Below are 24,698 nucleotides of genomic sequence, written 5' to 3'. Positions count from 1 at the left end.
CAAAATGAGCAATAAAATTCATTAATAATACGTAGAATATTAAAACACACGAGGAAATGACACAGCATTGTTTTCGTTGATTACAAAACCAGTGACTGACTGGTTCTACATATAAAACTGAAGAAAATAAGACCTTGGTTGTAGCTGTAGTAAAATTAATATGGTTGTTTTAAGTAATGTTATTTAATGTTAATAAATGGAACAATAGAAGTAGCTAACGATAATGGTAAAGAAAAAAGAGAGATCGCATATGTAAGTGCGCATGCGCACACGTGAAAACATATCGTCATTACTTTACATAAGAATATGAAAGCAACACTTATTTACTGTTCATATATATTTTAATTAATGTTTCTGAATTTGTTTTTATTGAATTAATGTACGTGTGTGCAAAATTAACAATACAATTTATTAATAATACGTGGAATATTAGAGGAGACGAGACGGCTGCCGGCATTGTTTATGTTAAAGCTTACGAAACCAGTGACTGATTGGTTCTACATATAAAACTGAAGAAAATAAGACCCTGAGTTTAGCTGTAGTAAAATTAATGTAAAAAATGAATATGGTTGCTTGAAGTACCTGTAATGTTATTTAATGTTAATAAATGGAACAATATAAGTAGCTAACCATTAATGGTAAAAAAAAAAGTGAGACTGCTCGTATGTAAGTGCGCACATGTGAAAATATATCGTCATTACTCTACATAAGAATATGAAAGCAACACTTATTTACTGCTCATATATATTGAAGGGTTAAATGTTGTACTCTGTATAGACAAGCAGAGAGAGAGAGAGCAGCCGAACTGCCGGATGTAAACAAACCTTAATTTCCCGCGGCTTTTTTTTTTAAGGGGATTAGCCCACCCGGGAATAGGTCACTGACCCACATTAGGGCCTGAGGGGCAAAAATTTAATACTCTTGTAATAATAATAATAATTCAGATAAGAAAAAATAAATAAAAAAAAGCTGCCTATCTACCTATTGGACAAACTAAAATCGTTCCGGACCACGGGAGTTTCCGGACCACAGAATGCCGGACTAGAGAGGTACAACCTATATATATATATATATATATATATATATATATATATATATATATATATATATATATATATATATATATATATATATATATATATATATATATATATATATATACACAGTCGGCCCTTCACATACGCGGGTTTAGCATTCACGGATTCGCAAATACGCGGATTGCCCCGTCAGAGGAATATTCTGTACATTGAAGTAATTGAAGTACATTCAAATCGCGCGCGGCACTGAACACGGGACACCGCCCGCTCCAGCAACCTCACACACACACGCATAGCTCTCCCTCAATCAGTCAGTCTCGCTGTAACCACACTTGTGTTGACATCAGCATTGTAGTTGCAAAAATATTATATTTCCGTGAATGTATTATATCAAGCACAGTATGAATAGAATATCACTAATATAAGAGTATTTTAACCGAAAACTACTAAAAAAACGAGTAACATCTCTTGAACATCGGAAGGTAAGGTAAAGTCTCTTGTTTTCGTCATGTATTTTATCCTAATTTACATTGAAATACATCACGTTTCAGCAAAAGTACTATTTATTTCTGAGAATATGGAAATGTAATATTTTGCTGAAATGACGTACTTATTACAGTGGAAAGTGACGAAAGCAATTACTCGCTTTCTTTCGCTCAAAAGATGTTACCGTAATCGCTTTTCGAGTGGTTTTCAGTTAAAAAACTCTTGTATTACAATAATATTCTATCCTAATTCACTTGTGATGCAACACTTTTTTAACTGAAAACCATTCAAAAAGCGATTACAGTAACATCTTTTGAACGAAAGAAAGCGAATGTCATTGTTTTCGTCACGATTTTGTCCCACATTCCACTGTAATACTTACGTCATTTCAGCAAAAATATTTCATTTCTGTGAATGTAGTATATCAAGCACAGTATGAATATAATATCATTGTAATATAACAGTATTTTAACCGAAAACTATTAAAAAAACGAGTAACATCTCTTGAACATTGGAAGGTTAGGTGAAGTCTTTTATTTTCGTGATGTATTTTATCCTATTTTACATTGAAATACATCACGTTTCAGCAAAATTACTATTTATTTCCAAGAATATATTCATTCAGGCGCAGTTTAGGTAAAATATACGTGTGGTGTAGCATTTTTTTAATTGAAAACGATTCGAAAAACACGTACCCTCTAGCCCTGTTCAAGGAGAGGACTGGGAGAAGCTGTTTGTTGCTGCCGATGGCAAGGAAAACGATTTGGATGGATTTTAATGAAAATATTCAGAAATATGGTATCGTAGTATTTATTCAAGTCAATTAGGATAGAATATTATTGTAATACAACAGTAGTGACGATGTGGAGGAGGCGGAGGGATAGAGCGGGGAGGAGGTGACTGGCGGGAGCAGGGACGAGTGGAGATGCCAGCCAGTACATTACGGGTGTATTAATTGTTTTTATAGCTATTTTTGCATTTTAATGATAAATACTGTACATTACGTTTCAACAAAACTACCATTTATTTCTGAGAACATGGAAATGTAATATTTTTGCTGAAATGATGTACGTATTACAGTGGAAAGTGACGAAAGCAATGACTTTCGCTTCTTTCGTTCAAAAGATGTTACCGTAATCGCTTTTCGAATGGTTTTCAGTTGTGGGATTATAAGGCTAATGATAGGATAGAATATTATTGTAATACAGTACGAGTACAACAGTTCTTTAACTGAAAACCATTCGAAAAGCGATTACGGTAAAATATTTTGAACAACGAAAGAAAGCGAAAGTCTTTCGTCATGATTTTATCCCACTTCCCACTATAATATGTACGTCATTCCAGCAAAAATATTACATTTCCATATTTATTTCCGAGAATATATTCATTCAGTCACAGTTAAGGTAAAATATACTTGTGATGTAATATTTTAATGAAAATCCAGTATCGTAGTTTTCTTTTGTATCAAATTTAATTAACAAAGATTGATGTTTCAAATGTAATGAACAAAAATTTATGTCCAGTATCTATAAATTAACTTTAATAAATGAATACTTTGTTTTACATCGTCCTGTGCTACCATACCATGGATTTGGCTACTTTGGGCTATCAAGAGATCTGCCCTGGCAACTGTACCGACACTCACAGCTGGTGGTGTGTTGGTGCATCGTTTCCACTGTTTACTGGTAGTTACTGGTCAATATTTTTCAACCTAACGAAACTATTACCCGTTTAGATGTCGACCCCCAATTTTTGCCAAATAATTTGGTCTTAAAAACTTGAACTACACACAGATATATACGGTAAATAAGGACATGGGGGGCCAGGGATTTTTTAGGGGGGGGGGGGCAGCAATAGTACACGGATTTTTAACATTCACGGGTATCTCTGTTACCTAACCCCCGCGAATGTTAAGGGCCGATATATATATATATATATATATATATATATATATATATATATATATATATATATATATATATATATATATATATATATATATATATATATATATATATATATATATATATATATATATATAGGTACCCTCTAGCCCTGTTCAAGGAGAAGACTGGGAGGAGCTGTTTGGTGTTTAAGAAGATGACAAGGAAAATGATTTTGATAGATTTTAATTAAAATATTCAGAAATATGGTATGGTATCGTAGTATTTATTCAAGTGAATTAGGATAGAATATTATTGTAATACAACAGTAGTGACGATGTGGAGGAGGCGGAGGGATAGAGTGGGGAGGAGTGGTGACGCTGGAGGCGGGAGCAGGGACGAGTGGAGATGCCAGCCAGTACATTACGGGTGTATTAATTGTTTTTATAGCTCTTTTTGCATATTAATATTAAATACTGTACATTATGTTTCAACAAAACTACTATTTATTTCTGAGAATATGGAAATGTAATATTTTTGCTGAAATGACGTACGTATTACAGTGGAAAGTAGGATAAAATTGTGACGAAAGCTACGACTTTCGCTTTCTTTCGTTCAAAAGATGTTACCGTAATCACTTTTCGATTGGTTTTCAGTTGTGGGATTATGAGGCTAATGATAGGATAGAATATTACTGTAATACAGTACAACAGTTTTTTAACTGAAAACCATTCAAAAAGCGATTACGGTAAAATCTTTTGAACAACGAAAGAAAGTGAAAGTCATTGTTTTCGTCATGATTTTATCCCACTTTCCACTGTAATACGTACGTCATTTCAGCCAAAATATTACATTTCCATATTTATTTCTGAGAATATATTCATTCAGTCACAGTTAAGGTAAAATATACTTGTGTTGTAATATTTTAATGAGAATACAGTATCGTAGTTTTCTTTTGTTTCAAATATAATTAACAAAGATTGATGTTTCAAATGTAACGAACAAAAATTTATGTACAGTATCTATAAATAAACTTAAAAAAATGAATACTTTGTTTTACATCGTCCTGTGCATACCATACCATGCATTTGGCTACTTTGGGCTTGCTATGATGATGCAAGAGATCTGCCCTGGCAACTGTACCGACACTCACAGCTGGTGGTGCGTCGTTTCCATTGTTTACTGGTAGTTACTGGTAAATATTTTTCAACCTAACGAAACTATTACCCGTTTAGAGGTCGACCCCCAATTTTTTGCCAAATAATTTGGTCTTAAAAACTGGAACTACACACAGGCATATACGGTAAATAAGGACATGGGGAGCCAGGGTTTTTTTAGGGGGGGGGGGCAGCAAAAGTACACGGATTTTTAACATTCATGGGTATCTCTGTTACCTAACCCCCACGTATGTTAAGGGCCGACTGTACTGAAAAACAAGCCAAATTATCACAAACTTACGGCAAATTTGGCGAAGACGTAAATAATGCCTTACATTGGCTTAACGGCAGAGGGAAGTTCACCACATCTCACTGTACAGTAGAACGTCGATTTAACGCGAATTGATTTAAGATTATTGATTTAAAGCGACACCCACAATTAAGAACATTGTTTTAATTTAAAGCGAATCTTTCCTATTTTGCGCGAGTCAATCAAGGCCCATCATATTTTAAATTTTGCGCCTAATGTTTTCCACCAGACGCGTCTCTGGACACGCTACATGACTGCCCGCCACCCTCCCACATCCTCAGTTCTCGTGCTGACGCTCCAGTGGACGGACATACTGTGTGACACTATCTCTTCTACCACATGTATCAACCATCGCCACTATGTCCATGAGGCCAGTTACTACATCATTAACTACGCCACAGGCCAAGAAATCAAGGCAAGTAATTACACTGGAGCAGAAAATCAAGGTGCTGGAAGCACTGCAGCGTGGAAATGGTGCTTCAATTTGGACTGTCGGAGAGCTCTGTCCGCACTATAAAGCTCAATGAGAAGAAAATTAGAGCAGCCTATGCTTCACCAGATGTTGCCAAGGGTAAACTCTACCTGAAGAGAGCTATGTATGGTGAGATGGAAGAAGCACTTAAGTTATGGGTAGAAGACATGCAGCGAAGAAAACTTCCTTACTGGCCCCATGCTGCAAAACCAAGCCTATAAAATAGAGTTTCAGATACTTAAAAAGGAAGGGAAGTCCATCAAAGACAGTAAGTTCACAGCAAGTACAGGCTGGCTGTACAAATTTTTCAAAAGGACAGGGCTAAGGAATGTGACGCTTTCAGGTGAAGCTGCATCTGCCGACGCGAAGGCTGCTGAGGATATGAAGAAAGTTATGAAGGATATAGTGTTAGAAAATGATCATTCTCCTTGCCAAGTGTTGAATTGTGATGAAACCGGACTGTATTGGAAAAGAATGCCCAAGAAAACCTATCTAATAAAGAGTGAAGAAAAATCACCAGGGTTTAAGGTCAGCAAGGGCAGACTGACGATTCTCTTCATGGCAAACACATCAGACACCGCACGAATGAAACCACTCGTCATCCACCACTTGGCTAGACCTCGTGCCTTGAAAAATTTGCACATCCCGAAACTTCCTGTAATTTGGCGATCAAGCAAGAAGGCGTGGATGACTTCTGATATTTTTGATGAGTGGTCCATCAGCCATGCCACCCCATTCATCGAAAATGTTAAAAAAAAAAATGAACCTTAGCACAAGGCCTTGGTTCTCATGGACAACGCATCTAGCCACTCCAAACACCTGTGCAGTGTGAATAAGGACGTAAACTTGACATTCTTCTCTTCGAACGCAACTTCACTTATTCAGCCACTAGATCAAGGTGTTATTGCCTTGTTCAAGAGATATTATCTCAAGAATACCATGAGGCACATGGCTGAAGCTATGAACAAGGACAACAATATGACTGCAGCAACGTTTTGGAAGAGCTACACAATCAAAGATGCCATAACTAACATCGCACTAGAGTGGAAAAGTGTGCCAGAAACTGCACTAAATGGAGTGTGGAGTAATCTGTGGCCTGAGATAGTCCATGATTTCAAGGGCTTTGATGAAGGCGAGGACGTGAAAGACATTATGAAGCTCGTTAAGGATGTGAGAGGTGATTCAGGATTTCAAGAAATCCAAGAAGAGGATGTGACTGAACTGCTTGTTAGCATGGAGAATCCTCTCACTTCTGAAGAAGTCTTGGAGATAGTGGAGATGGCAAAAAAAACACGAGGAAGAAGAGGAAGCTACAGATAAGCCCCAAACAGTGGGGAAGGAACTGACAATTCCTAAACTGAGGGAGTTTATGCAGCACGTCACTTCTGCCACCCAGTCTGCACTGCAACATGACCCTGATATGGAACGCAGTATGCCAGTGGTGGTGGCGTTGAATCGGGCTGCATCTACGTACTCTCAGCTGCTAGATCAAATGATTATGGCCCAGCAACAGAAGAAAATCACCTCATTCTTCTGTCCATTATCCTCATCAGGTGAGTTTGTTATGAAACTGTGTGTTATGAAACTGAGTTTTTATTACTTGGAAAAATATACATTAAATTTTGGGTAGACAATAAGTAATAATTATGTGGTAGAAATTCAATAATTTAATGAATGTTTTCCATTCCTTCAGCTCCTGAGGTAGCTGACCCATCTACGTCTGGGCAGACACGGCCGTCATCCAGTGCTTCCCGCGTGTCAACAGCCACACCACTAGACAGTGATGTGGATGAGGAGCTGGTCGAGTTGGGCTCTGCATCCTGAGAGGATGAATTGCCTAACTAAAGGTGACTGAAAATTTATTTTTGATAATATAAAGTAATTAAAAAATAAGTTGAGAGGAAAATGAGTCAGACGAGAGGCGGGTGTGGAGCACGGCACCAAAGCCACCACCCTTCACCATCAGCTGATCACTAGTAAACAGACCATTTCGCACCTAGTAATTTTAGCAGTGTTGATTTAGGAGTGTTTGTTTTAGCATAATACTACAGCCTGTACAAAACAATGTTTTGTTTATTCTAGGAGATGGGCTGAGGTGCATCTGGGTGTATACTCTCAGTCGGAGACAGCCAGTGGCCCGAGGCAGCAGACAGTACTACGCAGTACAGGGTATCAGTACCGTCCAGCTCTCAACTTGACTGCAGGGAGTGCTTGCTACATATATATCATTACACCATATATTTTTCTCATATTTACTAGTTAATAAAAGTCTTTGTTAGTATTCTGTGTTTCTCTCAAGCACTAAACTAAATTACTCCATTGAAACAACACTTAGATTTAGCGCGAATTCGCTTTAAAGCAACCTGTCTTGGAACATATCTCGCATTAAATCGACGTTCTACTGTACCTCCTTCCCCAGCATACATAACCCACACTAGATACATTTCTTACATTATTTATGGACTGTATTACCTTTAAGAAACATTTGTTTATTATCTAAATGAAAAATGCCCCTAGAAAGATTAAAGAAATATTAACAGAAAGTTCAGCCACCAGTCAGCCATTTGCAATGAGTCGATGATGCCAAAACAATAGCTATGGTGCTACACCCTGGTGGCCGATTGCAGCAACACAAAACATCACGGCCAAAAATGCGAGTTTCACATCCTATTCGTAATTCTCTTGACCAAAATATTAACAAGCCACACAGCTGCTCTGATCAGAGGTAGATTTGGGTTAGTATAATGTTACTAAATATGATTTCCTTCTTGATTCCAGTATATATTGTACAGGCATCCCCCGCGTTATGGAAGGGTTCTGTCCCTGGAAAATTGACCGTATCGCGAAATTCTGTAACCCGAAACCTATTTTCCCATTGCCTTCCATTATAAAACTGGAGATGCATTCCTACGGAATTTTTTTCGGCCCCAAAAACGTAATTCAAGCACTTTTATGAATGAAAATAAACATTTATAAACACATACAATACAGTACATTAAATGATTTATGATATACATGTAATATGAAGAGAAATATAGTTGGAATAAATAAAAATATTGTACTGTACTTACCACAAAAGATGTTAACTGCTGCATGAGGATAGGTGGTGCAAAGGGGGTTATTGGGAGGGAGAGGGAGGGGCACTACTCTCTTCTGCCCTGCCCTGTACATCATCTGCTTTCGGCTTTTCTCTGAGGGTGAATAGCTCATCCTATGTTGTTTGACGTTTACGGCACACCTTCTCCTTGCACAGCTCAGTGTAGGAACTGAGAGCATTGTTTACTGCTCTTGCAATCTTGATGTTCCTTTCACGGTTGGGGTCATTATCAGCAAAGATTTGCAGACCTTCCTGTATTAGTGCAAACCCTTTAGACATATCCTTTGTTGTCAACTGAAGTGGGGTGGGTGGAGATTCTACATCCTCTTCTTGTCCTGCAGCTCGCTCTTGTTCCAACATCGTCATATCTTCATTAGTCAAATCTTCTCTATAGGACTCTAGCAACTCAACCACATCATTTTCTATGACTTCTTCAAAGCCGACATTGTTTGCAAGTGTCACAATGTTTTGTTGAACTTGCTATAAACTTTCAGCTTGTCAAAAACCTTGAAATTCATGGACACACTCTGGCCATATGTTTTTTCCATGAACCATTCATAGCTGAGGTTTTCACTTCATCCCATGATTCATCTATATTATCCACAGCATCCAAGATGTTGAACTTTTTCCAGAAGTCCCTAATTGTAGGTTTATCCTCCCCATCAATTGCTTTTATGAGCTGCAAAAAAGTTTTCCAAAGATAATATGCCTTAAAGTTAGATATCACACCTTGATCCATTGGCTGCAGCAAGGAAGTTGTGTTCTTGGGGATGTACTCCACTCTCACATTATCAGAAAGATCATTTAAATTTACTGGGTGGCTTGGTGCATTGTCTAAGAGGAGCAATGCTTTATTAGATATGTTACGCCTGGCATTATATCTTTCTACAGCAGGGCAAAAATAGTTAGTGAACCAGTCTTGGAAAAGGGTCATAGTCATCCAAGCCTTCTTATTGGAATGCCAAATCACAGGTAGGTTAGACTTGGCATAGCCCTTGAGAGCCCTTGGATTTTCTGAGTGATACACAAGTAGGGGCTTTAATTTCATGTCACCTGAAGCATTTCTTCAAACAAGAAGTGTTAGACGATCTTTGGATGCTTTAAAGCCTGGTGCTGATTTTTCTTCAGTGGAAATAAAAGTTCTAGCAGGCATGCACTTCCAGAAAAGCCCAGTTTCATCAACATTGTACACTTGTTCTGGTGTGTAACCTCCTTCATCAATAATTTTCTTCAGCTCAGCAGGATATTTCTTAGCAGAATCTGTATCAGCACTGGCAGCTTCACCTCTCATTTTTATGTTGTGTAAATTAAGGCGCTTCTTCAACCTTTCAAACCAGCCTTTACTAGCCAGAAAAGGTTTAACCTCAGAAGATGCACCTTCCTCTTCCTGCAAATCACTATATAAGCTGATGACTTTCTGGTGAATAGCCATAGTGTTTAGTGGCACATTGAGTTTAGTCTGATCTTCAATCCAGACACTCAGGAGTCGTTCCATATTCAGCATCACATCACTTCGATGAAAATACAAGGTTCGAGCAGTTAATGGATTAGCACCTTGAGCACTTGACCTAATTTTGACCTTATTATCACGGATTGTTCCCACTGTTGAAGTAGCAAGACCTAATATTTTTGCAATCTGACTAAGTTTTTCACCAGCATCAAACCTTCTTAAAACGTCAAGTTAAAAATCCAATGTAATGCCTTTGCGGCTTCTTTTTGCACTACTGCAGTCACTTCCACTTGGTGGCCTCTTTCCAGTCATCTTGAATAAGGGTAATGCACTGTACTGTACTTACTGTATGTTTGTAAAAGTTAAATCAAACTGCTGGGGCGAGAAACATGCACGCACACTGGATGTTAACAATGGAGTGACTCCTCATGGTGATGCCACGCTTGGCAGTAGCAAACACCAAGAAATTCATACCAAACAAATTATAATTTTTAACCAAAAATTATAATTTTATTTAGTGTTTTTTTTTTAAATTGTTAAAATTTACCCCAATTTCCGTAAGGACGGATTTATGGGCCATAACGCGAAATTATTGGTTATAATTTACAAATTCCATAACCCGGGCGTCCGTAACGCGGGGGATGCCTGTATTTACATGCACAAAATCATGTTTTCCCCTACAAAACCACTTTCAATAAATGTATGATGAAACGTACAAAAAAAAAATTTCCACAAGATATCCTTGTAAAATAGGGGTGCATCTTATGCGGTGGTATGTTATATATGCCGGCAAATACGGTACCTGATGACTTATTTATTACTTTCATTTATTGTATTTTGTCATTCTATTTCTTCTTTTGTCATAAATTAAGTGATTTTTGAGGTATACATGGACTTAGTGGGATAATAAAAATTGTATTGTAAATACAGTATGCACATAGCATGGGTTCTGACTTAAACAAATCCGACTTACGAATGTCCTCAGGAATGGAACCTGTTCGTAACCCTGAACCTGCATTGTAATTTAATACATAAGCTATTAACCAAGGAATTAGGCAATATGCGAGAAATGTTTACAAGAAGTATTTAGTGATCAAATAACGAAATGGTAAAAAATGAACTTACACATAATTTCAGGACGTGAGATTGTTGAGTATCAGCCAACTGAATCACGAGGCCATTTGGATGACCTCGTGCTCTTACTCGTAGCTGAAGCATCACGTCATATGGGTCAGGTGTGAAGGACAATGCTACCTTTGTGTATGAAGCTTGGCCAAAAGCAGCTGGTACAGTAGGTGAGGCACACTCAGGCCCCATCAATCCTGGTTGACACTCACAACTAGGATTGTTTAAGCCACCAACACATTGGGCTCGTAGGCCACACGAGACCAGAGCGTCTCTACAGGCATTTTCCTGGGGTATACAGCCTCTCTCACTTCCACTGCTGTAGGCTGGCTCACCCAGGTCAACAAGCTGAAAATCAGTCAACATATCAATACCGTATATCTTGGCCTACAAGGCGACGGGGTGTATAAGACGACCCCAAAAATTTCCATTTAAAAAGTGGCTTTTGAGCTATATTCGCTGTATAAGACTGGTACCCCCAAATGTGACACTTACCATTGGGAGCTTACTGACCCAGTAGTCCTTTACCAACCATCCCATTGACCAGTGCTGTTTACACATCCTTGGTTTTTTAAAATAAGGCCAATTCACTTCAAGTAATGGCATCAAATGTTACCAGCTGGTGTAGTGTAAACTCTAGTGACTCACTTAAGCATCTGTTATTTAACTGGAACTAATGTCAGTGTCGAGTAAAATTTTCCATTTTCTTGAAATGGATTTACCGATTTATTTGTTTATTTATTTATTTATTTATAACATATTGTAATATATTAAACACACTGCAAGTATTTTCTTTAATTTATAAGCTTGCTTCACGAGAGACAATCGGTGGTGGGACTGTTCCCACTGTTTACACCAGCTACCGTATTCTAATTCATTAGTGTTTCATTAGGATTTGAGTGAAAAATATTACTGTACGTACTTACTACATACATTTATTACACAAATCTATCTATATATATATATATATATATATATATATATATATATACGTGACCCCTCGTTTAACGAACACCTCGGTTAACGTAATTTCGATTAACGAACTGCCTTCCATAAGGATCAATTCGGTTAACGAAAAAAAAATCGGTTAACGAAGTTCTTACGAACCGACCTCAACATGTTTTCGCTTGCACTGACCGGGCAACCAGCTTTAGTATCAGTCCGCCAATACATTAATCGTTTCTAGGGTTTAAATTCTTTACTATTTTAGTAAATATCAAGAAGTTTATACTATTCAATAATTTTAAAAGTTTAATATTCAATTTTTTACTCATTTTAACAATTATTGAACATAACTGAAGGTAAAGTGACTAGTTTAATGCGCGGCATCCAGCCTCTTAACACAGCAAACAGGTGTTAGTCTCTCTCTGTTTTCACTGGAGGTAACATCTTGCTTGAGACTCTCTTCAACTAAACGCTTTTTTTCTGTGTTTCCAAGCAAATTATTGGTCATTTTGAAATATATTTTACATATTGACAATATATAATGCAGTGCAGTGTTGATTTAAAGAAAATAATCTTGAATTACACCAAGAGAGCTAAAATTTTATGGGTGAAATGGCGCCATGGGGTGACTTCTCTTCCACCCCAATGCCTTCTCTTTTTCCTTCTCCTCCACCCCCATTCTAAATCCCATCATCATCATCATCATCCAGGAGCCTTCTACATACACACCTCAAAGTAAGTGAACTTTTCTACCATTTTTGTTGAATTTAGGAAATTTTCGGTGACCTTAACCAAATACCCAAAAACCCATTGAAACAATGGTTTCTGTTAACGAACTTTTCGGTTAACGAACGACCTTCTGGAACGGATTGAGTTCGTTAACGGAGGGGTCACTGTATATATATATATATATATATATATATATATATATATATATATATATATATATATATATATATATATATATATATATATATTTCATTAACCCAATAAAGCACGCGGACTTCTACATACAATGAACACCTCAACTCGCCAGGATTCGAACCCACGGCCCATGACTGTGACCGGGGAACGCTACCTCTGGACCACCAGGATACTAAAAGCAGTCCTAGACTCTTGTTATATTTCACACAAAGCCTGTTCAACGAGCTTATGGCGCCGAGAACCTCTAATGGGGACTACCCGTATCACGTAGGTGGTCAGAGTAACGTTTTACCAAATCCGGCTTCGAAGCACAAGGATCCATATATATTTCATTTGCCCTGTCTTGTCCACCTGTCCTCGCCACGTTTGACCCAGCCTTGCCGACGGCTCTGCAGACAGATGCCTCATGCTGGAGGGCATGGTGGAGGGCAGTTCCGGCTCGTCCAGTGTGGCTCGCGTTTCCTCTCTGACACCGAGACGCGCTACGCCACTATTGAGTTGGAGTTGTTGGCTGTGGTTTGGGTGATGTCCAAGTGCAGGTTTTACCTCATAGGCCTGCAACACTTTCACCTAGTGACCGACCATCGCCCGCTTGTCCTGACCCTCAACCACTACACGCTCGACGCCGTTGAGAACCCTCGCCTCCAGCGTCTCAAGGAGAAGCTCTCGGCGTACATCTACACAGCAGTGTGGTGTGCTGGTAAGGAGGTCTGCATCCCTGATGCCTTATCCCGCTCTCCTGTCAGCTGCCCTACTCCATAAGACCATTTGCTCGATGCCGACCTCGCTCTTTCCGTCAGGACTGTGGTCACCCTACATGCCGTCCAATCCCTTCGTTCGGACCTGTCACCAGATGACGACAATGCAATGGAGGACCTTCGAACAGCGGCCCGAGATGACCCTTCCTACGTCCGACTCGTCGAGTGTTTGAGGAATGGATTCCCTAGCAACCGCTACAACCTTCACAACACCCTGCTCCCGTATTGGAAACGCTGCGACGAACTCTACTGCGACGGGGACCTTGTTCTGTACGGAGCACGTGTAGTTGTCCCTGCTGCCTCACGTCCCCACGTCTTGGCTCGCCTTCACGACAGTCACTGTGGAGCTGAGGCCACCAACGACGTGCACGACAGACTGTATTCTGGCCCGGCATCGACTCTGACATCTCCAATGTTGTCTGTGCGTGTGAGCCCTGCCAAGTATTACAACCCAGCCAGCAGCAGGAACCCTTCATGAGTGACGACAACCCCACCCTCCCCTTTGAGTCTGTGTCGGCCGACGTTTTCTGTGTGTCAGGAAAGTCCATTCTTGTTATCATCGACTGTCTCTCTGGCTGGCCGGTTGTCATCAAGTGCGGTAATGACATGACGTCTGCCGCCACCATCAGCAAGTTCCGCCACTACTTCCGTGACGTGGGCGTTTCTGTGCGCCTGCAAACCGACGGAGGGCCCCAGTTCACAAGCCGGGACTTTGCTGCGTTCCTTGACCGATGGGGAGTCCGGCATGTGTTGTCATCGCCCCATTACCCGCAGTCCAACGGCCACGCTGAGGCTGCTGCCAAATCCCTGAAGCACCTCATCCTCAAAGTGGCCCCTTCAGGGAATATTGACTGCGAGGCCTTCGACCGGGGTCGTCTTGAATTCCGCAACACACCTAACTACACCGGACGCTCCCCTGCCCAGGTCTTGTATGGACGCCCCCTTCGTTCTTGTGTCCCTGCTCACCCTCAATCCTTCTCCAAGGAGTGGCAGGCCAAGACAGAGGATTGTGATCGCCAAGCCGCCGAACGTGTTCATGATGTCGTCGCCCGCTACAACAACCACGCCAGTCCTCTTCCCAAGTTGAGTGTCGGCACCCAAGTCCGTGTTCAGGACCCGACCTCCCTATGTTGGGACAAAATAGGCGTAGTCATGGTTCTCGGTAGGTCACGGGACTACCAGGTGCGGTTACCCAGTGGTCGTGTGTGGTGGAGGAACCGCCGTTTTCTCCGCCCTGTAACAATGCCTTCTGCTGACCCCGCCACCAGTGTTGAGTCCTATACCCTTCCCAGTGATCTAGTCCCTCGACGCTCAGAACGGATCCAAAAGAAAAGGTCCGCTCAAGACTTTGCTATGAGGTGTATGTATATTATGTATGCTGTTTGTATATTATGTTTGTGCTCCATTTATATACATTATTTATTCAGCCTAGCTAGCAGCGTGTAGCAATGTATTTACCATGTCCCACACGCTTAATTAATGTGCCTGGCGACATATGGAAGCTGCTAATGTATCACTTGCCACATGTCGCCTGAGAGGCCAGTTGACCCCCAGACAGAGTAGGGAGAGCCTTTTCGCTTGTGTATCTCTGTTTGTCCAGTAAATAGAACCTACAAAAACTCTACAGGTGTTTGTGTTCGCTCCTGTAGATAGAACTTGGTACCCAGAACATATACAGTAATGGAAAAATGTACACTTGGAGATTCCAAAAACTGACCATTACATCATCTCTCGAACCAGGAATGATATCCATCATCCCCGGAATTTGACGGAATTTCCAGATACCAGAAAGTTTTTCCAAAATTTTCCGGAAAATGCACCTGATTTTGTTCTCTTAAACCGGATAAAAAACTTCCTCCATCCCCGGAATTTTCTGGGTATCGGGAAAATTTTCTCGGAATTTTCTGGAAAATGTGCCCCTCGAAAAATAGTTTTCCAAAGCTGGAATTTTCCGGAAATTTCCGACTTTAGGAACGATTTTCCGAAAAAATTTCAATTCCGGCTTCTCGGAGATTCCAGATAACGGAGATATTACTGTATAAATATATGTTAAAGCAGTAATATATGATCGGGTATGATCAAAGACTACGAAACCTAACGTGTCCAAACTTTTTCTCATAGGAATATTGATATGGAAATAAAAAATGAATAATATCTGTTGCAGGATACTTTAGTTTTTGCTAAATTGCATAACAAAGTTATGGTACACACTCACAGACAGTATATTTTGAGGAATTTACAGCATTAATTTAAAGAAAAAGAAAACTTTCTATATGAAAATACCTTTCATCAAAAGTCCAGTTTAAATAACTGGACTATGATTACAGACAGCTTTATCCTGAAACTATGAAAATAAGAAGATATGATTCTGGTGACAACATTACCTCTCCATTAACTGTGAGGTGAGAGATGCAGCCATCTAAAGCCTCTTGCACTAAGTCAGTTGACCATCCAAACTTTGCTGAGTGAGGGTATGGATGAGCAAGTCCACCTAACTGGAGTGGGACGCTGCTACTCCAACTTTCCGTTACCCGAGTGTTTATCCATGGAGTCCTTACAATGCAGTGGGCATCATTGGTTATGTCAGGTGCCCACTCACGCCCACAGAGGTCTACCATTAGAGTCATTCCCTGTAGGATATATAGTGGATCAGAGAAAAGACATGTAAGGCCCAGGTTGCACACACATTTGTAGATCTTTGGATCTCTTTGTCACACCCCCGCTATAGCATGTGTTGTGTCTGCCACACTGGGATGAGGTGAGGTAGGGTGAATGAGTTCTTTGTGGAACACCAGTACTGCTGGTGGCCCGCTCACTTTTACACCTGTGTGTGTAAAGCAAGCAATTTTGTGCCCCACCTGGGTTACATCACTGACCAGAAGCACATGTGCATGCATGCATGCACACACACACACACACACATTTATGAGGGAGTTACTACACCACATGAGGCCCCTCATAGCACCATCTGTGAGGAGTTACTGCACCACGTGAGGCCCCTCATAACACCATCTGTGAGGGAGTTACTACACCACATGAGGCCCCTCATAACACCATCTGTGAGGGAGTTGCTACACCACATGAGGCCCCTCATAACACCATCTGTGAGGGAGTTACTGCACCACCCGAGGCCCCTCATAACACCATCTGTGAAGGAGTTACTGTACTACACCACATGAGGCCCCTCATAACACCATCTGTGAGGGAGTTACTGCACCACATGAGGCCCCACATAACAACATCTGTGAGGGAGTTACTACACCACCTGAGGCCCCTCATAACACCATCTGTGAGGAGTTTCTACACCACATGAGGCCCCACATAACAACATCTGTGAGGGAGTTACTACACCACCTGAGGCCCCTCATAACACCATCTGTGAGGGAGTTACTGCACCACGTGAGGCCCCACATAACAACATCTGTGAGGGAGTTACTACACCACATGAGGCCCCTCATAACACCATCTGTGAGGGAGTTGCTACACCACATGAGGCCCCTCATAACACCATCTGTGAGGGAGTTACTGCACCACCTGAGGCCCCATAACACCATCTGTGAAGGAGTTACTGTACTACACCACATGAGGCCCCCTCATAACACCATCTGTGAGGGAGTTACTGCACCACATGAGGCCCCACATAACAACATCTGTGAGGGAGTTACACACCACCTGAGGCCCTCATAACACCATCTGTGAGGGAGTTTCACACCACATGAGGCCCCTCATACACCATCTGTGAGGGAGTTACTGCACCACCTGAGGCCCCTCAACACCATCTGTGAGGGAGTTACACCACCTGAGGCCCTCATAACACCATCTGTGAGTGAGTTACTGCACTACATGAGGCCCCTCATAACACCATCTGTGAGTGAGTTACTGCACCACATGAGGCCCCTCATAACACCATCTGTGAGTGAGTTACAGCACTACATGAGGCCCCTCATAACACCATCTGTGAGTGAGTTACTGCACCACATGAGGCCCCTCATAACACCATCTGTGAAGGAGTTACTGTACTACACCACATGAGGCCCCTCATAACACCATCTGTGAGTGAGTTACTGCACTACGTGTTTGCTGTTCAACAACTCAGCGCAGATGACCTACTTGACCTCCATTGTAAACATTAATTTGTATGTTCACTGTATGTTCCTTTACCTTTCTCTAATGAAGGCTTTTGTTAACTCCCCCATGTCAATGTATGTAATAAGCCATCTATGTATATTTTCTCCCTTTGGGCTGCAGAACTTTTTCAATAAACCATTAATAATTATTATTATTATTTTACGCACGAACGCACACACACATGCATGCACGCACACACACACATATATCAATGTTCTTTATATGCACTAACTATGCCAACAATCCCTCTTCTCCATTATCAACCTCAGCTTTTCACTTTCCATTATTGCAGTATTCACCATTTTTTACCCCCTGAATATCAAATACTATCATTCATGATACAGTATTTATTTTATTAAACTACGTATTCAATTTCCCAAATTAAAGCTCAACTATCCACTTTCACTTATTTCAATCACTTTTCTGCTAGATGGCATTCTTATTCACTGTCATATACTGTACTACAAGGCATTACGTATAAATGAAACCAAACATCATAGGGTTAAGGCTTAGGTAGGATTAGGAAATAACGTAAACAATTTTTATATACGTGGTGCTAGGGTTACAGGTGACCAGAATTAGGGTTACAATATAAGATAATTTTCAAAACAAAACAATAATAATAAAAAAAATTTCTAACTCCTACCCCATTTGGTTTCATTTATACAGAGTGCCCCATAAACCCAATTATTTCACAGCTGCCCCCCAGTTTACCTTAAGAAAAATATAATTAGTGAACATCATACCTGAGCGTTAAGACTCAGGTGCAGGGTGTGCCAGGTGCCAGTGTTCAGTGTGGTGTTCACCTGTAGCTTCATTGGTCCTCTCGCACCTTCTAGCACCACCTGTGGCTGCCCACCTGCCAACTGAAGTGCTATCATGGGTGTGGGTGGGTAATGTGGATGGTTAAAAGAGGATGATAGGGGACCAGAGTACAGGATCATAGCATCCTGGTTGCGAGTGAGAAGTCGTACAGAGATAGTGGTGGGGAGACACGGAGGTAGTGGTCGTACCCACGCCCAGCCGGACCCTGAGAAGGTGCGAGCAAGTACCTTACACTGAGGTCCCCACGACCCACCTGGGCACATGCACCTGTAGAGGATACAACATGGAGAGAGTCTCATATATTTATAATTTATAGATAAGTACTATACCATGATTCGTAGCACATCCTCTAAGTAACTTAATTCAGAAGTAAATTAAACAGCTCCCTAAAGGTGCTCGAAAAACTAAAACTAAGAAATGTATTGGTTATGAAGGCAAGATCGAACTTCAAGTAATGGATTGATGTGACATAATATTCCACCATAAAGTAAACCCTCAAGTTTATGTGAAGAATATCTGATGACCTTCCTTTTGTTTGTCAACACCTCCGGTGAGGCAAGTGATACACTGACTTAATTGTGACATACCTCATTGGAGGGTTTTTCTGCCACAGAATATCCAATATAGTCAGAAACACATGTGCCGCAGTTCCTAAGCTATGGTAATATCATTCAGACAACTGCATTGACTGTTCAATCTATAAATTGAAATGCAGACAGTAGACTGAGATTCATTAAAATTTTAACCAGATGGATGTAAGAGCCAGGAAGAGTTGAGAAAAAGTCAAACAAGAGAGCGTGTGCCTCCTATGAGATGGGGTAGTGGAATGTCGTCTGGCCCACCCTAAAATCTCTCTAAAGATATGTACACTTTTCTAAGTCTATGTGATCCTGGCAGGTTGAAAATCAAAACAACATTTACACCATGTACTATGTGCATAAAGTGTTAAGTCTAATCTTGGCACACTGAGTACATGTTCACTAGTACTCTTCCTCAAAATTATTGTAAAATATACGTGGACTTAAACAGGATCCTGAGTTGCCACGGAAAATCGCTGTTAGCGGGTATCTTATAAACTTACAGGCAACCGCTTTTATTCCAGCAGGTGGGACCAACTGCGTTAAATACATAGACCAATCACAGCTCAGAGATTCGCTTTACTTTCTTTTACATTGCAATTCAACAGTTGCCTTAGGATTAAGACACCATATTTGATATAGCATAGTTTTCTAAAGGACCCATGAAGATCAAAACAAAATTAGTGATGATATATTGAAAGGAAGTCCATGAGACGTGCGCTCACATAGAAATGCGTGCAAGCTTTCCTTTGATCCCAGCAGAATACATAAATCCTGAGAAATAACATTAGTACTCATCTACCAGTAGTAAAATTTTGTTATCTGTCTAGTTTTTACAATTTTCTGCATTTAAAATATTTTTTTACAGTTTTCTTTTTATTACCTGTTCCCGATGTCTGTCCTAATGCAGCGGCCACCATTAAGGCAGGAGGTTGTGGTGCAAGTTTCATCGTCGTGACGCTTGTGGGCATGGCACTCTTGAGCTCGTGTCAGTCGAGGAGTCACCAAGGAGGTGGAGTTGGTGTCCACTACCTGTGAAGGAGAGAAAAAGGGGAAGGAAATAATAATAATAATAATAATCCTTAAAATACCCTATATACCTGAGCTCTGTTGAGACTGACTTCATCCTTTCCACATCTTGGCAACTACTTCCACCTGGGGCAAGTGTTGGTTACTGCGAGTGGAAACAGGCTGCTGTCGACTGACAAGTAGCTGCTGGATAATATTGAGTGTAAGGTTGATTGTAACAGGCCATGGATAACATTGGTAAGAGCTAAGTCTTCTTTGTTCACTAATCCATCTGAATCTGTGGATTCCTTATTCAAGATATTTTATAAAAATGTCTCTAAGTTTCCTGATATCTCAGCAACTACAAAAAGAGAGGAAGGACAAGCAACTTTGGGTCATCATTCTTTGTTTTTGGAGGGTGATACTACACTTTCTTGGCCTGATATTTGCCCAAAGATGATCTCTGAAATAGACGAAGTCTGGGCTAATTTATTGAAAGACTTAACATTCATTCCCGCAGACAGGAATGCTCACAAGTTTAGTTTTTTGAAGTTCCAATTTAATGACGAAAAGAGTTCTTTATATGATCTCTCCCAATATTTGTCGGCTTCAAAATATGTTGATATAAGTTATGAAAAAAATTTGAAACCAGTTGCCCCTGCACTGCTGCTTGAAAAATAAAAAATTAGGAAATTGGCAGCATATGTTTGGTCTGCAATTGTGATGTGTCAGTTATTAACTAAGTTTGTGCTGGACTATGAAGAAAATTCAGAAGTGGACAAATGTTTTGCTGCTGCTCTACAAGGAATCCCATATTCCCTGTACAACTCATTTTTAGATCATTTGTTGAAAGCCCTAAGATTGAAAGTCCAGCTAAGGAAACAAGCAACAAATAATGCTTAAGTGGTAGCGCTTATTTGTTGCTACGTTCTTCTCTTTCTCCTGCTTTGTTTGGTGAGCAATCATTGATTAATTATATTATAGATCATCTTTGGATAATACTATTAATATTAATGTCCCCAGACCTTTCAGAAACCTAGGAGAGGAAGGTTTTACAGGGGAACAGGACCAGCTGCCCTGGTCAGTTATCAACCTAGGGGAAATTTTAGAGGAGGAAATAATCAAAGAAGTAATAGAGGTGGCCGTTTGTTCAGAAACGGAAGGAGACCTTATTCCACCACCAAAGCAGCTTCCCCCTTCCAATGAAGCCAGACAGCTGGGTCATCTAGGGGGTTGGGAGAATAGATGGACTTCTTCCATATGGGCTTACAAGACAATCAAAGGGGGTCTCACATGGACTTCGTTGAGGCGCCCTCCCCTAGCATCCCCAAAGACGGGTCAAAAACCAACCCCATTACTTACAAAATTTGTAAGTCAACTACTAAACAGAGGTGTCATAGAACCGTTGCAGTCAGAGAAATGTTTCATGTCTCGCCTATTCCCAGTCCCCAAGAAAGGCAGCGACAAATTAAGGTGGATTTTGGATCTTTCAATCCTAAACAAACTTATTCCCAAAAGAAGTTTCAAGATGTTCACTTACAAAGATGCCTATTATCACGTTCCTGTTGCTCCCAGGTACAGAAAATTTCTGGTGTTCAAAGTAGGGGAATTAAGTTATCAATTCACAGTGATGCCAATCGGTCTGACAATTGCACCAAAAGTCTTTACAAAACTGGCAAAAATTCCCAGAAAGATCCTTGCAAAGGAGGGCATAAGAACCTTCGCTTATCTAGACGATTGGCTGATAATGGAAAACTCTTTCGAAGGTTGTCAAAGGGCGACCCAATGTACACTAGTACTATTTCAAAACCTTGGTTTAAAGATAAACCAGGTCAAATCAAATTTAATACCATATCAAAAGTTGGATTGGTTAGGTCTCCACTGGGATACAAATCAGCAGCCAGTCAGTTTACCAGGAACAAAAGTAACAGATTTGATAAACAAAGTAGAAGCCTTTTGTGTAAAGCACAAGGTTTCATGGCACGATTGGGTAAAACTTCTGGGTCTGTTGAATTTTGCCACAATAGTGGTTCCATTGGGAAAGTTAAGGAAAAAGCAACTATCTCATCTGGGCTCGAAGTTGCTTCGCAGAAACAGAAACGTTGCTTCTTTTCTCCCTATTCAGATAAAGAATCATCTGTTATGGTGGACAAACTGGGACAATCTAATCGGTCTCTCTCCTTGGGTTCCACCTCAAACAGGTTTGGTCGTTTGTACGGATTCGTCCAAAATAGGATGCGGATACCATTCTTCAAAAGGGGAATTCAATCAAGGGAAGTGGAGCAACTTCCTTTGGGACAAACACATAAATATAAAAGAATCAGCAGTGGTCCTATTCTTTTTGTCGGCAAACCCAAATTTACAAAATATGATGATCCTGTTTGCCATGGACAACTAAACGGCAGTGTTTTGTCTCAATCATCAAGGGTCAACAAGGTCTTGGCCCCCTTCTACAACTATCAGAAATTTTTTTCAGTATTTGTGCAACACAAACACTTTACCTCAAAGCAACTTATATACCGGGAGTGCAAAACAATTGGGCAGATGCGCTGTCCCGTCTCCGGCCAGAATCGATAGAAACAGAATGGTCCCTAAAGGTATCGGAGTTCAAGAGTCTAGTGAAGAAGTTTGGAACTCCATAGATAGATCTGTTTGCCTCCCTAACAAATCACAAGATGCCAATTTATGCATCTCTGGAAAGGTCAAATCTTTTAGGAAATGCCCTCCTCTTAGATTGGAACCTTTGGAATTTAATCTATCTATTTCCACCTGTGAAAATATTGCCCAAAGTGGTTCACAAACTCAGATCCTTCCGAGGCAAAGTCCTCTTAATTGCACCATATTGGATCCTACAACCTTGGTGCCTGGATCTACTGGACTGGTGCCCGAATCCTCTAGAATTGCAACAAGGATGTCTAGACCAGGTACTACATTCTCAGTTCGAGATATCCTTGGCACTTCACACTTGGAGTTTCTCAAAAAAAAAGTTTAAATAGGGTGTTGGGTAATTCCAATATAGCTAACCAAGTATTAGCAGGTCATAGACCCAAACTTCTATTCAATATGAGAAAGCTTGGAATCTTTTTCAACAATTTATCTAGTTAACAACTCCAGATTCATTATCGGAAACAGTTGCGTTACAATTTTTAGAATTTCTGTTCAGAGTTAAAGGCCTTCAAGGATCGACAATTGCATCTTATAAATCAGCATTGGTTGACCCTCTGGCATGAGGTTTTAATATTACTTTGAATCCAAGAATTTATCAAATGCTCAGATTGTCCTTTTTCATTCAGAGACTCCCTCGGCCTAAGAGAATCCCACCTTGGTCTCTAGATAAAGCTACTAAATTTCATATGGGGCCTAATTACAATATAAATCTGAACCGGGACAGAGTGCTCCAGAAGGCAGCCTTCCTTCTAGCAATATCAACAGGTATGAGAATTAGTGAGCTGATTTCAGTTTCCAATAATCCACCATTATTGGTATTTTCTGAGGAAGATGTCACCCTTTTTCCTGCGGAGATTCCCAGAAAGGGACAATGAGTGGACTTACTTGGAGTGGGAGTGCCATAGATGCCAGGGACGCAACAGATGAAGGGTTATGTGGAACTTGTGTGTCGGATGTGTATGAGATGGACGAGCCAGATGATACCTTCCCATTCTCCTCCTCCATGGCGCGTGTATCCTCCAGAGCCACCCGAAGTTTCATCAGCTTCTCCAGCTAAGGGAACAAGTGTGATAGTTAATAAATATCTGGCTACCAGATAATTGTGTTCTTGTAAAATATCGTGTTATAGAAAATCGCATAATAGAAATAACAGGGCTTATGGAGAAAATAGGGTTAGGTGCAGATTACTCGAAATCGAAAAAATTTAGTAGTTAGCCTAACACAAAGGATAGCACAGTCTAAATAAATGTTACATTCATATCTAATAATGAAATCATACAGTAAATGTAACACTTTACCTTGAAAAAATATGAATGTAACTTGATGGGGGAGAAGGGTGATTTTGAGGTTGATAAAATCGAGCTTCTCTTCAAGTGTTATATCCTTTCTTTTACGATCATCACCGGGAATTCTATCACCAGAACGCTTCTTGGAGATATTCTTCTTTACCATATTCACAGTTAATACCACAAAATTGGAGAAATAGTAAGCAAAAATCGCATTATAGCAAACAAGCGTTCGCGTTATACAAATATCGTTCCTAATTCAAAAATCGCGTTAGAGCAAATTCGCGTTATCAAAACACGCGTTATAGCAGAACTCACTGTATGTGAAAATGTTAACAGTATATTACTACAGTAACTGAGATGGTTCAAAGTCTGTAGGAATAATTCTAAGACACGCGAAAATTGCAGCAGTACAATGTTTCTGTCCGTGTCTACTGCAATGAATGTTCTCACAGAACAATGAATAATATACACCTGACCCCCACTTTATGCTATGGTTGCGTTCTGCGGCAACACAGCATAATGGGAATCCGCATATAGTGAATACAACTACTAAAAGTCA

General features: G+C 40.3%; 1 protein-coding gene across 1 annotated transcript in view; it reads right to left on the bottom strand.

Moving 5' to 3' along the window:
- The window catches only part of LOC121870789 (putative neural-cadherin 2), a gene marked incomplete at its 5' end in the record, with an annotated part of 122,825 nt that overhangs the window by 27,421 nt on the left and 70,706 nt on the right, over window positions 1–24,698 (bottom strand). The window contains 5 exon segments of the mRNA XM_042372742.1: window positions 11,018–11,365; window positions 16,029–16,274; window positions 18,519–18,864; window positions 20,059–20,207; window positions 23,736–23,903. Of these exon segments, the coding sequence (XP_042228676.1) occupies window positions 11,018–11,365; window positions 16,029–16,274; window positions 18,519–18,864; window positions 20,059–20,207; window positions 23,736–23,903 (1,257 nt within the window).

The sequence above is a fragment of the Homarus americanus genome, unplaced genomic scaffold (assembly GCF_018991925.1).
Source record: "Homarus americanus isolate GMGI-L3 unplaced genomic scaffold, GMGI_Hamer_2.0 scaffold56249, whole genome shotgun sequence".
Lineage (NCBI taxonomy): Eukaryota > Metazoa > Arthropoda > Malacostraca > Decapoda > Nephropidae > Homarus > Homarus americanus.
The sequence above is the reverse complement of the archived record's forward strand: the minus strand, read 5'-3'. Positions and strand labels throughout refer to the sequence as shown.